Source organism: Mus pahari, chromosome 7 (assembly GCF_900095145.1).
Source record: "Mus pahari chromosome 7, PAHARI_EIJ_v1.1, whole genome shotgun sequence".
NCBI lineage: Eukaryota > Metazoa > Chordata > Mammalia > Rodentia > Muridae > Mus > Mus pahari.
Window position 1 is genome coordinate 105,657,660 of NC_034596.1, and position 15,152 is coordinate 105,672,811.

General features: G+C 42.7%; 1 protein-coding gene across 9 annotated transcripts in view; it reads left to right on the plus strand.

Moving 5' to 3' along the window:
• The window catches only part of Mark3 (microtubule affinity regulating kinase 3), a 91,931-nt gene that overhangs the window by 63,812 nt on the left and 12,967 nt on the right, over positions 1–15,152 (plus strand). For all 9 annotated transcript variants that reach the window (XM_021202721.2, XM_021202722.2, XM_021202724.2 and 6 more), the window contains exon 14: positions 6,483–6,586. In XM_021202721.2, coding sequence (XP_021058380.1) covers positions 6,483–6,586 — 104 coding nt within the window. The remainder of the gene's footprint in view (positions 1–6,482; positions 6,587–15,152) is intronic.

Here is a 15,152-nt window from a genome sequence, read left to right on the forward strand (position 1 = left end):
TCCCAGCCTCCAGATTAGGTTCACTGGTGAGCCTTCCAATTCTGGATTGTAGTTCATTTCAAATATAGTCAAGTTGACAACCAGGAATAGCCACTACAGTAACTTACAACTTTCTCTAACTCCAGAGTTCTCTATAGGCACCAGCCATTCATGCAGGAAACATTCATACAAATAAAAACAAATCTTTTTCCCTAGTGATGGTGGTACATGCTTTCAATCCCAGCACTCGGGAGGCAGATGCCTGTGGTCTACAGAGTAAGTTATGGGACTGCTAGGGCTACACAGGAAAATTGACTTAAAACTTTTTTTTTTTTTCATTTACTCGCTCTTTAGACCCAGCTGGCCTCAAACTCGAGATCCATCTATCTGCCTCTGCTGTCCAAAAGCTGGGATTAAAGGCATGTGGTACCACATCTGGACATGCTTGCTGTTTTGTAGTACGTTTTGAAAGCAAGATATGTAAATCTTGCAGGTTTGTCCACATGTCTCCCATCTGCTCTACAGGTTCACTAAATTTATTTGAGTCTGATTTGCCATGTCATTCTTAGGAATTTTATTTTGTTGTGTGGCACCAGGGTTGATGGCAGTGACTTTTCATCCTTGCCCTGGGAAGACAGAAGCAGGTGAATTCTCTGAGAGTTTGAGACCAGCCTGATCTGTATAAGCAGTTCCAGGCTGTCAAGGGCTACAATGAAACTCTGTCTCAAAACAAACAAAAATCACACAAAAAAAATTTTTTTTAATGTTTCGGTTGGTGTTGAAAATGAAGTTCAAGCCAGGCGTGGTAGCGCACGCCTTTAATCCCAGCACTCGGGAGGCAGAGGCAGGTGGATTTCTGAGTTTAAGGCCAGCCTGGTCTACAAAGTGAGTTCCAGGACAGCCAAGGCTGTACAGAGAAACCCTGTCTCGAAAAACCAAAAAGAAAAAAAGAAAATGAAGTTCAGTTGATAGTGTTCCCATGGCATAGAAGAGGCCCGAGTTGAGTTTTTGGCATCATTTAAACTAGGTATGGTGGTGGATAACCCTAATCATAGTACTTGGAAGGTATAGGCAGGATATCAAGGAGTTCAAGGTGAAGGGACTGGAGAAACGGGTCAGTAGTTAAAAGTCTTTGCCGAGGACCAGAATGTAGTTGCCAGCACACATCAGTTGAATCACAACCATCTGTAACTGCTTCCATGTGTATCAGCTACCTGTGACATCTGCCAGTACCTATACTCATAAATAGACACATAATTTAAAATAACATAAATTGGGGCTAGAGAATTAGCTCAGAGGTTAAGAATATTTGTTTCTCATCCAGAAGACACAGGTTCAATTCTTCCCAGTACACAGATGGTGGTGGCTCAAAGTTTCCTGTAACTCCAGTTCCAGGAGAATCTAATACCCTCTCTGATCACCATAGGCACTGTATACACATGGTACACAGACATGCATGTAAGCAAAACACACACACAAGAGAGAGAGAGAGATGGCTCAGTGATTTAGGGCACTGACTACTCTTGAAGAGGTCCTGAGTTCAATTCCCAGCAACCACTACATGGTGGTTCACGAGCATCTGTCAAGGTATCTGATGCCCTCTTCTGGTGTGTCTGAAGACAGCTGCAGTGTACTCATGTAAATAAATCTTTTTAAAAAAAACCCTCGCCAGGCAGTGGTGGCACACACCTTTAATCCCAGCACTTGGGAGGCAGAGGTTGGCAGATTTCTGTGTTTGAGCCCAGCCTGGTATACAGAATAAGTTCCAGGATAGCCAAAGCTATACAGAGAAACCCTGTCAACAAAAAACAAAAAAACAAAACAAAACAAAACAAAAAACCCTCAAGAAATAAAAGAATGCTGTTCTGGCCACACATGGTGATGGTGGTGGCAGAAAGACACACCTTCAATCCCAGTACTCATGGGGTTTAGGGAGGCAGATCTCTGGGTTTGAGGATAGTTGAGGTTACACAGAGAAACCCTGTCTTGAAAAACCAGAGTGGGGCGGGATTCTGGCTGGTGAGATGGCTCAGAAGGTAAAAAGTGATTCCCTAGCATATCTGCTGATCTGAGTTTTCTCCCTCTCGCTCCTGACGGAAGCAGATAAACTGACTTGGAATAGCTTCTGCCACCCTGCACATGGCGAGACAACACAGAGAAGTTACCTTCTTACCTCCATGTCTGCACCATAGCATGCATGCATCTATACTACAAAATAATAATAATAATAATAATAATAGTAATAATAAATAATTTTAACTTTTTTTTTTTTTTAAGACAGGGTTTCTCTATGTAGCTCTGGCTGTCCTGGAACTCACTCTCTCTGTAGACCAGGTTGGCCTCAAACTCAGAAGTCCACCTACCTCTGCCTTCCAAGTGCTGAGATTAAAGGCGTGCACCATTACCCAGCAATATAAAATTTTAATTTAAAAATGTTAGCCTGGAGCTCAATTTCCTGGTATTTGCCAGGCTCCTGGTTCAGTTTTTAGCACCACCAAAAATAAGCAAATAAAGATGTTATATGATAAAAATCTTTCATTATAGCTTTCATCCCTTGGGTTTTTTCATTGTTATTTACAAAGTTAAATTAACATAAAATCTACCTGTCGGGCTGGAGAGATGGCTCAGTGGGTAAGAGCACCCGACTGCTCTTCCGAAGGTCCGGAGTTCAAATCCCAGCAACCACATGGTGGCTCANAACCATCNGTAACAAGATCTGACGCCCTCTTCTGGAGTGTCTGAAGACAGCTACAGTGTTCTTTCATATGATAAATAAATAAATAAATAAATAAATCTTTAAAAAAAAAAAAATCCACCTGTCTTGTAATTAGCCATTTTAAAGTGTGCAGCTGCTGTATACAACCTTTTTTAAGAATTTCCTTTTTTTTCCCAAAGATTTATTTTATGTATATGAGTACGCCGTGGTTGTGAGCCTTCATGTAGTTGTTGGGAATGGAATTTTAGGACCTGTGCTTGCTCCAGTTGGCCCCACTCCCTCCAATGAACTCCTTCCTCTCACTCAGTCCCTGCTTGCTCCAGCCCAAAGATTTATTTATTATTGTACACTGGCTCTTGTCTGTGCACGCGTTTTCTCTCCCCCCTCCCCCTCCCCCTCCCCTTCCCCCTCTCCCTCTCCCTCTCCCCCTACTCCATCTTTTGCCCTCCTTCTTCCACCCCTTTTCTCTCCTCTCTCCTCTCTCCACGAGGCCATGGCCACCCTCTGCTTCTCTGCTCTTCTCTCTCCTGCTTTTCTACAATAAAGTTCTAAAACCATGAATAATACACTGTAGCTGTCTTCAGACGCACCAGAAGAGGGCATCAGATCTCATTCCGGGTGGTTGTGAGACACCATGTGGTTGTTTATATTTGAACTCAGGACCTTCTTAAGAGCATTCAGTGCTCTTACCTGCTGAGCCATCTCTCCAGCCCTGCCTTTTGTTTTGTTTCATTTTACTTGATTTGTTTGTAACATGGTCTCTGTGGCCTGGGCTAACCTCAGCTCAGCCTCAATATCCTAAGTGTTACAATTACAGGCATGAGGCCCTACCCAGCTCTGTGATAACTCATCGTTTTCTCCTCCTGGCATATACCATCCTACTTTTACACACTTGAGTGCGCGTGTGCACACACACACACAAGTGTGTTTGTTTTCTTTCATTCAGTGTAATGTTTGGGAAGGGGGTTTGTTTTTGTTTTTGTTGTTTTTTCGAGGCAGGGTTTCTCTGTATAACCCTGGCTGTCCTGGCCTGGAACTCAGAAATTTGCCTGCTTCTGCCTTCCAAGTGCTGGGATTAAAGGTGTGCGCCACCACGCCCAGCTCTGTAATGTTTTAAGGGTTCATTCAAGTATTAACATTTCATTCCTTCTAAAGCTTGAGTGCAGGTCCATTGCATGTACAGACTACAATGCATTGGGTCATTGTTAGATTATTTCTACCTTTTAGACATAAGGAATGCCAATGTAAATACTTGTATAAAATGTCTGTGGACTAGAGTTGTATGTTCTGTGTGTCTGTGGTGTGTGCTTGTGCATGCACTTGCCTATGTGGGCGAGGATGAGGGACAGGTTGACAGTGGGAATGGTTTGTCAGTTGCTTTCTACCTTTGTTTTCAGGATGCTCTGGCTCTCTCTTGGGGTCTCCAGCTTCTGCCACAGGACGTTTCTCACCTTGTTCTTTAGAAGGGAAAGCCTCTGCCCCTGATGCTCACTGATTAGGTCATACATCTTCATGCCTGTGGAGAGACAGCTGTGTGAAGTTGTTTCTTTCTACCTTGTGGGTCCTAGACATTGACCAAAATGGGGTCTCACTGTGTAGTCCAGGGTAGCCTTGAACTCCTAGCAGTTCTCCTCCCTCAGCCTCAGAAGTGCTGGAATGACAGCTGTGACACTAAGGCTGGGATTTTAGGTTTTCATTTCTCCTGGGTTCCTGACTAGGGATGCAATTGTTGGCTTATGTTGTAATTAGATCTAACTTTGAGGAACTGCCAACTGTTTGTTCAATTCTTTCCAGCAGGAAATGAGAGTTATCCTTCTGACTCCTTGTCCACACTTCTGTGTTTGTCATGTGTGGCATACATGTATGTGTTCCTGGGTGCACACGAGTGTATATGTAGAGGTCAGAGGTTAATACAAGTGCCTCCATCAGTTACTCTCCAACTTGTTTTTGACACAGGGTTTCTTGCTAAACCTAGAACTCAGCTTGATTGGTTGGCCAGCAAGTCTGAGGAGTCCACTTGTCTCCATGCCCCTGGGCTGCTTGGATCTGAGCTCTCTCAGGCCCTTCTCATAAAGTGCCTTGCCCTCCAATCAAGTCCTTATATTTTCCTTTTTTGTTGTTGTTGCTGTTGTTGGTTTTGTGAGACAGGGTTTCTCTGTGTAGCCCTGGCTGTCCTGGAACTCACTCTGTAGACCAGACTGGCCTCTAACTCAGAAATTCGCCTGCCTCTGCCTCCCAAGTGCTGGGACTAAAGGCGTGCGCCACCACACCCGGCTTCATTTTTTATTGTAGCCATCTATAGCAGGTTTGAAGTAATAGCTTATGGTTTGGAAATGCATTTACTTAATGACCAGCAGTCTTTTCATCATTTCCCCAGGAAGAGCATTTAAAATGTGTCTTTTTCGCTGAAGCAAACATGTTCAACATAATAAAACTCTCAAAATAAAAGGCAAACCGTAACAACAAAATTGCTAAAAGTACAGGCAGAGCTGGGCGTGGTAACTTCTTTGGAGCATTGTCTTTTCAGATTGCCAATTAAAAAAATTTGTTTACTACATTTATGTTGTGTATGAAATGCATATGCATACAACTCAGTGCACACATGTGCAACAGAGTTGCATGGAATTGTTTCTTGTTTTCTATGCATGTTCTAGGAATAAAACACATTACCAACTAAGCCATTTGGATGGCCTTTGGGTTGCTCATTTATAGTGTGTTCCGGGATTGTGTTGTGAGAGTTCTTTGTGTATTCTGAATACTAGACACTAATCAGACATAAGGTTTGCAAGTATTTCCTGTCCTTGTCTCTATTGTCTCTTCATTTCCTTTCACAAATTCTTGGCACTTTTTAAAAAAAATGTGTATGAGTGTTTTGCCTACGTGTGAATCTGTACCACACCCATTTTTGGTGGCTCTAGGGGCCTAAAGAGCATCAGGTCATTAGAATCGTAGTTACAGATGGATTGTGAGCCATCATGTAGGAGCTGAGAATTAAGCTCAGGTCCTCTGGAAGAGCAGCAGTGAGTGCTCGTAACTGCTGAGCTGTCTCTCTAGCCCTGATCCTTTATACTTTTAATATTTTTTTGTTCATACTTATTCTATGCTTATCTGTTAATGCGTTCAAATCCCCAGATACATGTTTTTATTTAAAGGAGACTGGAATGATGGCTTGTTGGCTAAGAGTGCTTTCCATTCTTGCAAGGGACCAAAGTTTAGCTCCCAATACCTACGTTGGGAAGCTCACATCCACCAGTAGTTCTAGCTCTAGAGGGTCCAGTGCCCTCTTCTGGCACCCTCACGAACACACAGATATGTGCATGCACACTTTTTATTTGCTTGTTTGTTTATAAACGACTATGTTAGTCTTTTGAAATGATTTAATAAATAAAATGTTTGCCACCCAAGTGTGAATACCAGAGTTCAGGGCCTCAGCACCTACATTAAAGCCAGATGGGTATGGCCGCTTGCCTATAGTCTCAATACTGTAAAGGCAGAGACAAGATGTCCCTTGGGAAAGCTGGCTAAGTACTCCAACCTCAGTCTGAGAGTTCTGAGTTCAGGTTTACTCCTCAGTTAGTAGAGAATAATTCAGAAACAAAGCAGACACAAATCTCCACCCTCCAGGCACAGACAGCACGCCTCTTACAGTTTTTTTATTTGCATAAATACTGTTTATTTTTTTGTTTTTTGGGGTTTCGGGGATTTTTTTGGAGGGGGGAGAGAATGGTTCTTACTAAATTATACTTACCACCAAATAGCCCCAAGTAAAAATGTTTCTTTCTTACAGAGTAACACAGCATCTGGTGGGATGACACGGCGGAACACTTATGTTTGCAGTGAGAGATGTGCAGCAGACAGACATTCTGTGATTCAGAACGGCAAAGAAAACAGGTGTGAAATTTACCTATTGGCAAAAAAGTTTTCTCCCAAAAGAAGTAAAAGTATGTTACTTCTCACTTTTATAATCAATTTATAATTCAAATGGCTACCAATAATTCTTTTAAGATTAGTAAACTTTAAATGCTAGTTTCTAGCAAGATATTAGGACTCCAGATTTCTCTCTTTGTCCAGAGCCTCTACCCCTATAATCAGCAGTTGTGACTCGGAGAAGTTAGGGTCGATATACGACCGATAGCATTTCCTGAACATGTTGACTAGGGGATGCTAACACTAACAACTAAGAGAGAAAGAGAAGCAGGTGGGAGCTGAGGTCAGGAGCCACACCCAGGATGAGAGCTCAGGGAAGGGTCAACAGCCGGCCCCAGGTGCAGGTGGCCAGTGGCAGCATAGTCTCCTCAGACTCTAGGGCACAGAGTCAGTCTATCTTCTGCATTACTTGAAATACTAATGAAGTCATGCAAACAGCTTTTCAGAATTTATGGAAGAAAATGGGATTAGGTAGCTACAGGAACCATGGAGTACTGTTGATTTGAGGGGTGGGGAAGGAAAAGAAATCCAGTTGGTGGGATTTGGTTAAATACCTATCCTATATAGAATAAACTAAATTCTGACTGAGGAGATGAGAGAATTCCAAGAGACAAGTTATCTTTTGTTGTCCTCTGGTTTGCATATTGACCGCTCTATAGTCATATTTAGTATCAACAGGTGTGTGTGTATGTGTGTGTCTTGAAAAGGCATGTTTCTGTAGCATGTATGAAACCCTGAGGTTCAGTCACCAGCACTGCATCAATAGCAGGAAAGGTGAGAAGTATCAGGTCAGGCTGACAGTCATCATTTTTCTTTTACTTAAAAGCTTGAATCTCCTGATCCTCCTGTCTCTACCCTGGAGGACTGGGATTACAGGTGTGTGTTGCCATACCTGTCTTGTGACATTGATTCCTTTTATTGAATTGGAGGTTCTGTTTGATCCTATTAGTTAGACAATATATGTACTAGTGACCTGACTGCCTAAGAAAGAGCCACATTAATTTTGTATTTTTCTTACTGCTAGGACAAAATGCCTTTTAAAAAATGCAGCAGGAAGGGCTTGTTTGGGCTTACAGTTCCAAGGTATAGTTCATCACATTAGAAGTTCATGGCAGCAGGAGTGTGAGGCAGCTGCACATGTTACACCCAAAGTCTGGATACAAAGAAACAAGTGCTTGTGGTCAGCTGTCTTTCTCTTCTGTGTAATCAGACAATGGTGTCTCACACAGTCAAGGTTGTTTTCCAAATTCAGTTAACCAACTTTAGATAATCTCTCACAGGTGTACCTAGAGACTTGTCTCATAACTGACTCTAGATCCTATTAAGTTAACCATTGTCTTAGTTAGGGCTTCTGTTGTCACAGGCCATTTAGAAGAGACTTAGGAAAAACAATCGAGTTTTTCTGGAGATGGCCTACCATCTTGCACGGCTAGGATGGTGAGCTCTGAGGCAAAGCCCCAAAAGGTCCTATCCCAAGATTGCTTCTTGTTATTGTGGCAGCTTTCCTGTCACTGTTACATGGTCTAATTCATCCTGGGCATCAGCCCACTCTATTGGACAAATTTTCTACAGACCAACATTCAGATGAGCTCTCATGCTGTAAAGTCACGTAAACAAATTAATGATTTCATGATTCTTACTGATGAGTTTATAAATTTGCTAAATGTATACAAGTAATTCTGAGCCCTCTAAAAGCAGCAATTAGAGCTCTATAAACTTTCATGTGTCATGGACTAATTGCACTAGCATAAGAAAGCAGACTTGAAAACACATTGATGGCCAGGCCTAGTATAGGAAAGATGTACAGCAACCATCCATACAGCAAGGTGCCTAAGATCTAGATGGCAGATTGAAAGTGTAACCGATGGGACTGGTGAGATGTCTCAGCAGCTAAGATCACTGACTGCTCTTCCAAAGGTCCTGAGTTCAAATCCCAGCAACCACACAGTGACTCACAACCACCTGTAATGAGATCTGACACCCTCTTCTGGTGTGTCTGAAGACAGCTACAGTGTATGGCCAGAGCAAGCAGGGACTGGGCAAGCTGGGCCAACTGGAGCGAACGGAGCGAGTAGGGGTCTTAAAATTTCAATTCCCAACAATCACATAAAGGCTCACAACCCTCTATACAGCTACAGTGTACTCACATACATAAAATAAATAGATAAATCTTCCTTTAAGAAAAAGAAAGAAAACACATTTACAATCAACGAAAAGCTTCTAGGTTAAGAATAAGGCCACTCATCTGGTAACTAAAGGTCATAAACTTGAAATGCACAATTTATTATAGATACAAGGGCAAAAAATAAAACATTGACTAATTTATTCAAAACTAATAAGACACGAGGCAGATGATTTATCTTTTGACAAAACTGCTGAATTATGACATAAAAATTGCTTTAAACTTATAATGAACTTATGGGTCTAGAAGATAATGGATGTTCAGTCAGCTACTAGTCTTAATGGGAAGGCGTGTAAACAATTCTGCTGTTATTCCTTAAGTCTTATCTTATGACATGAACTGTTGTCATGAACTTGCTATGAACTTTTTGAATGTAAAAGGCTTGGGAAACCACGTGATCAGTTTTCCTGAGAAAGCACAAGTACTAAGAACAACAAAAGAGAAGTGATTTAGCCCTTCTCCTTCACCCAGTGTGTGAGTGGGTGCGACTCTCAGCATCATCAGAGTGAGTGGGTGTTTTCTTGTGCATGAGTTTTCTTATTTCATGCTTTCTCTTCTTTTCTCTCTGATTCACAAAGAGTTGGAAGCCTCTCTCCTGGCCAGTGAGAGGTCCTTGAGCCAGGTAGAAAAAACACCTAGCAACTAAGCCTTTTTTCTTCTTAATCACCTGCTGCTGTAGAGCAGGAGTTCATTTACCAGAAGCCAGCAACTTCTTGCCTTAGAATAGCAAAAAAGTAAAGGTAAATATTACCAAAAATGGGCAAACTTTTACTCTCACAAAACCAAGTTTTGCCCCTGAAACCCCTTTGATGCCTTCCTTGGAAAATAATGTGATGCTAGGCTGGTCACCATGATCCATTGCTGTGAAGAGAAACCATAACCAAGGCAAATCTTGAAAAGGATAACATTTAATTGGGGTTGGCTTACAGGTTCAGAGGCTCAGTCCCTTATCATTAAGGAAGAAAGCATAGCAGCCATCCAGAATGAGCAGCGAGTTCTAATCTACATCTTGACCCAACTGTAGCCAGGAGAGAACTGTCACAACTAAGAAGACAGTCTAAAAGGCCACACATCCTAATTATACCACTCCCTAGACCAAGCATATTCAAACCACCACATTCCACTCCCTGGCCCCTATAGGCTTGTTCAAACACATGTGTCTGTGGGACCCATACCTAGCCATTATGTAATGCAAAATACATTTAGTTCAACTTCAAAAGTCTCCATAGTCTGTAACAGTCTCACCAATCTTTAAAAGTCCAAAGTCTCTTCTGAGATTCATGGAATCACTTAACTGTAATCCCCTATAAAATCAAAATAAAAAAGCAGATCACATACCTCCTGCATCACAGGATATACATTACAATTCCAAAATGGCATAGTGAGGAAATCCTGGATAAAAACAAGACCAAAAGCCAGCTGGGCAAACTCCACACTCTGCATCTCCATGTCTGATGTCCAACTTTTTTGCTTTGTTGACTGCAGCACAATTCTTTCTCTTTGGCTGGTTCCACTCCCTGTTAGCAGTTTTCCTCAGCAGGTATCCCACAGCTCTGACATCTCAAACATCTTAAGAGTCTTCAACATCACAGCTTCTTGTCCCAGTTTCTGGATTCCACACACAATCTTCTGGGCTCCTACAAACAACTGGTGTCACTTTTCCAGCTCTGCCCTTTGTAGCACTCTTAACCTTAGGTTGATCCACTCCACTGCTGCTGCTGTTCTTGGTGATCATCCTGAGGTACTGTTATCTCCAATGTGCTGGAGTCTTCCACTGCAACTAAGCTTCACCAATAGCCTCTCATAGGCTCTCTTCTTGATGACAAGGGTCAAATCCTTTCACAACCCCTTCAATCCTGGGCCATCACCTGCACTTGAGGCTCCACCTTCATCACCTTTATTCATGGGAATAACGCCGCCGCATCGCCAGTCGGCATCGTTTATGGTCGGAACTACGACGGTATCTGATCNTCTTCGAACCTCCGACTTTCGTTCTTGATTAATGAAAACATTCTTGGCAAATGCTTTCGCGCCGGTCCAAGAATTTCACCTCTAGCGGCGCAATACGAATGCCCCCGGCCGTCCCTCTTAATCATGGCCTCAGTTCCGAAAACCAACAAAATAGAACCGCGGTCCTATTCCATTATTCCCAGCTGCGGTATCCAGGCGGCTTGGGCCTGCTTTGAACACTCTAATTTTTTCAAAGTAAACGCTTCGGGGCCCCGCGGGACACTCCCACCACTAATTTCTTAACCAGCATCAATTGTCCCATTAGTACCTCCTGTTCTTCACTCTAAAGCCAGAGCTACATGGCTGAAGGTACCAAGTTCTGCTGCTTGCTGAAGCTGGAGCGTGGTCCTCTTGTTGTATTACATTATCAGCAGCTTTCTGTTTTCCAACTCCCTCAGTGCCAAAGCTTGGCTGTCCTGGATGCTCTATAGATTGACCTTGAACTCAGAGATCTTTGCTCCCATCCCATGAATGCTTCAGTCAAAGGTGTATGGTAGCACTCCTGGACTCAAGCTTTTCTTCACCTAGAACTTGGTATGTCCCAGGCTGTCCTTGAACTCAGAGATCTACCTGCCTTTGTCTCCTGGGATTAAAGGTGTGTATCACCATGTCTGGGCCTATGTTTTTCATGGCCACTATTCCTTAAGTTACAGATCAAAAGCCTGTACCTTCCAGTGTCAAGATCTGGATCACAAGTGTACTCTCCATTTCTGGATTATAGTTCATTCCAGATTAAAAGTCCAAGTGAGGGCTGGTGAGATGGCTCAGCGGGTAAGAGCACTGACTGCTCTTCTGAAGGTCCTGAGTTCAAATCCCAGCAACCACATGGTGGCTCACAACCACCCATAATGAGTTCTGATACCCTCTTCTGGTGTGTCTGAAGTCAGCTACAGTGTATAAAATAAAAAAATCTTAAAAAAAAAAAAAAAAAGTCCAAGTGAAAAGTCCAGGTAATTTGACATAACTGTTTCTTGTTCAACTGCGAACACAAACAATTAGCTTAGCTGCGGAGGTGCGAGGGCGTGTCTTGCCCTGAGATCACCAGACCCTTAATTGTTCATCTTGATCACAGGATTCAGTTCCATTTCACTTCCTGGTTCCCCTTTATTACTTGAACCAAACTTTTTTTTTCCTTGCTAAGTTTGGTATGCTTGATCAAAACACTCTTCGTGAGAGTAAACCAGGCTTTTCTGAAGATTCCTTTGTCAATGCAATTAATCTGATTCTTTTCACCTTAGACTTAGTCTCAGGCAGATTCCTCAGACAGGGCTTAAAGCAGCCACATTTTTCACCAGAATACCACAAGAACGATCTCTAGGCCACATACTAACATTCTTCTCCTCTGAAACCTCTTGATCCAGGGTCCACCATTCAGATCACCCTCAGAATCAATATTCTTACTGGGTTGGCCCATTAAGTCCCATTTCAGTCATTTCACTGCTTTCCAAATCCAGGGTCCCAAAATCTACCTTCCTCCAAACAAGAGCATGCTCAGGCCTGTCACAGCGACACCCAGTCCTGGTACCAGCTGCTGTCTTTGTCATGTTTTCTTGCTGTGAACAGACGCCATGACCGAGGCCGCTCTTAAAATGGACAACAGTTAATTGGGGCTGGCTTACAGATTCAGAGTTCAGTCCATTGTCAAGGCAGGAAAGCATGGCAGTGTCCAGGCAGCCATCATGCTAGTGAAGGAGCTGAGAGTTCTACAGCTTGATGCTACTACAGCCAGGAGAGGCCTGTCTCCCAGGTAGGTAGGATCTCCAAGCTCACCCTCACAGTGACACGCTTGTTCCAACAAGACCTCTTCAAACAAGGCCACATCTCCTAGTAGTACCCTGGGCCAAGCATATTCAACCCAACACAACCGTCAATAGATTTTCTTTTATGACATTTCCATTCTCAACTCTTTGTGGATATAGAATTTCTGATAAAGCTTTCCTTCCATGGGACTCAAAAGCTGATGGTTCACCATCCTTGCTTTGGTTTGGTTTGGAAAGTTTCTTAGTTGTTGTTGAACTACTAAAATCCTCCTTGGAGCTTTAGAGTGTGGGGGTTACCATTCTCCGGACTGGGGTCCTGAACTGCGTAAAAAGGAGATTCTTTGTTGAGGACAAGCGTGCAGACTGTTGGACCCATGCCAGGGAAGTCAGGGAATCCCAGAAAAACATGAGAGGCCTTCTTGTTCTAAAAGCATGAGGCAGTTTAATGGCAGGGCCCGGGCCGATACTCATCTCACGCAGGAGACGAAGGAATCAACCCTGAAACCCAAAAGCTAGGGGGTTTTATAGGGAGAGGGTAGGGGGTTGGGGGAAATTTGGGGGAACCTGGTGCAGCTTCACACAATTGGCTTGATTACAAGTCAGTAGAATAATACATGCAGGTTGTAGCATCAACAGTTTCAGGGAGCGTCAGCGAGACCCAGGCCACCAGATGGCACTGAGTCAATCAAAAAAAAAAAAAAAAAACCAAAACAGTTCCTATGTTTATGTATATCCTTGGGGCCACCCATCCTCAGGAATGTCCAAACAAGGGGCTCTCCTGGACATGCCTGGACTTGTTATTGTAAAATCTTGAGCTAGGCCTTCAGGGCCTGTCAGGCCTCAGGCCTTCAAGTTTCTAATATTGCCCTATTTGTATCGTTATACTTTTGACTATAAGTTCTTTGCTTTTCTTGAATTCAATTTCTTTTAGACAGACCTTTACAAGTGTTTAGGCCCAGCTATCCTCTATCTTGGGGTTGATTCCCGATCCTGCCAGCGCCTATTTGCTTCTTTCAACCACATTCATTGAAAACCTTTGCTCAGCCTAGGGACATGACTCACTAAGTATGGGCATTTGCTCTGTAAACACGAGGGACAGGAGTTTGAATCCCAGCACTGTGTTAGCCAGGCTTGGCTGTGCATGCCTGTCACTCCATTATTATAGGGTGTAGATGGGTAGATCCCAGGAGCCAGCCAGCCAGTCAGCCTAGCCCAAAAAGCTGCTGGTTCACTGAAAGATCTTGTCTCAAGGCAGTGAAGAAAACATCTCACAAACCGGAGCGTACATGCTTTCTTTCATAAAGATGTTCTCTTTAGCCAGTCTCAGTACCGTACCACACACACCCTGGAAGGTGGAACCTGTGTGTGGGTGTTTGTTTGTTTGTTTGTTTGTTTGTTTTTCCCATACCCCACTGTGTGAGGTTTTTTAATTTGTTTTTTTGAGGAGTTTGGGGGATTGATCTCCCCCTGTGGCAGATCAACTTTAAATGTTATATTTGCATTTCCTTTTTTCCTTTCTGTCACAGAATATTAACAGAGCCATTGTATCTGGCATGAATTCCAGAGGGATGGAATTTTTGTCAGTAGAGATTGTTTTGTCAGTAAGAGATTTTTTTTCTATGAGCTCATACGGACTTAGCAGCCCTGTTATTTAATAAACTAGTGACCTGTTTGGTTTCAGGTGTTACATATTTATAGAATTTAACTGAGAGTTTGCAGGAAGCAACTTAAAGAGCAGAGCCAAGTCTTTGGTAGTGATAAATAGATTAAGAGTGTACCCAATGATAGAGCTCAATATTGTGAATTTTGCTCTTTCTGTTTATTTACTATAAAAATTAAGTACTCACTTAAGCGTTAATTAGACGATCAAGATGTGAGACTATCCTCCATATAATGAGTGAAAACAAACGAGAAAATTTTAGGCTAATGCCTGCTAGAATTCAGAAATTGCTGCTCTGCACTGGCATCCTTTGGCAGAAAGAGCTACGAGCAGATAGTAGCCAGTGAACTGAGTTCCAGTTGCCACCACCACCACCACCACCATTCTCTACTGGGAAGAGCCTTCTTCCTCTATGTCTACCAGGGAGAGACTTTTTCTCTCTTTAGTTTCTTGCTTCTGAAGCCTTTCTATTTATAGGGCTTGAATAAACATTTCTCCTCCTATCAGGAAAATACTTTTTTTAAAAAAAATTCTTTCGGGCTGGTGAGATGGCTCAGTGGGTAAGAGCACCCGACTGCTCTTCCGAAGGTCCGGAGTTCAAATCCCAGCAACCACATGGTGGCTCANAACCATCCGTAACAAGATCTGACTCTCTCTTCTGGAGTGTCTGAAGACAGCTACAGTGTACAGTGTATAATAAAAATAAATAAAATCTTAAAAAAAAAAAAAAAGAAAGAAAGAAAGAAAAAAAAGAAAAAACAAAACAAAGGAATTATTTTTTAAAAAATTCTTTCTTTTTGGAGCTTTTTTTTTATATGACTCTATAGCAACTGTACAATCCCCACCCCTAAATGAGGAATTTTCATGTCCCTGCCAATTCCTGGGGTCTCAATTGCCCTGAGTCTATATCACTCCCAG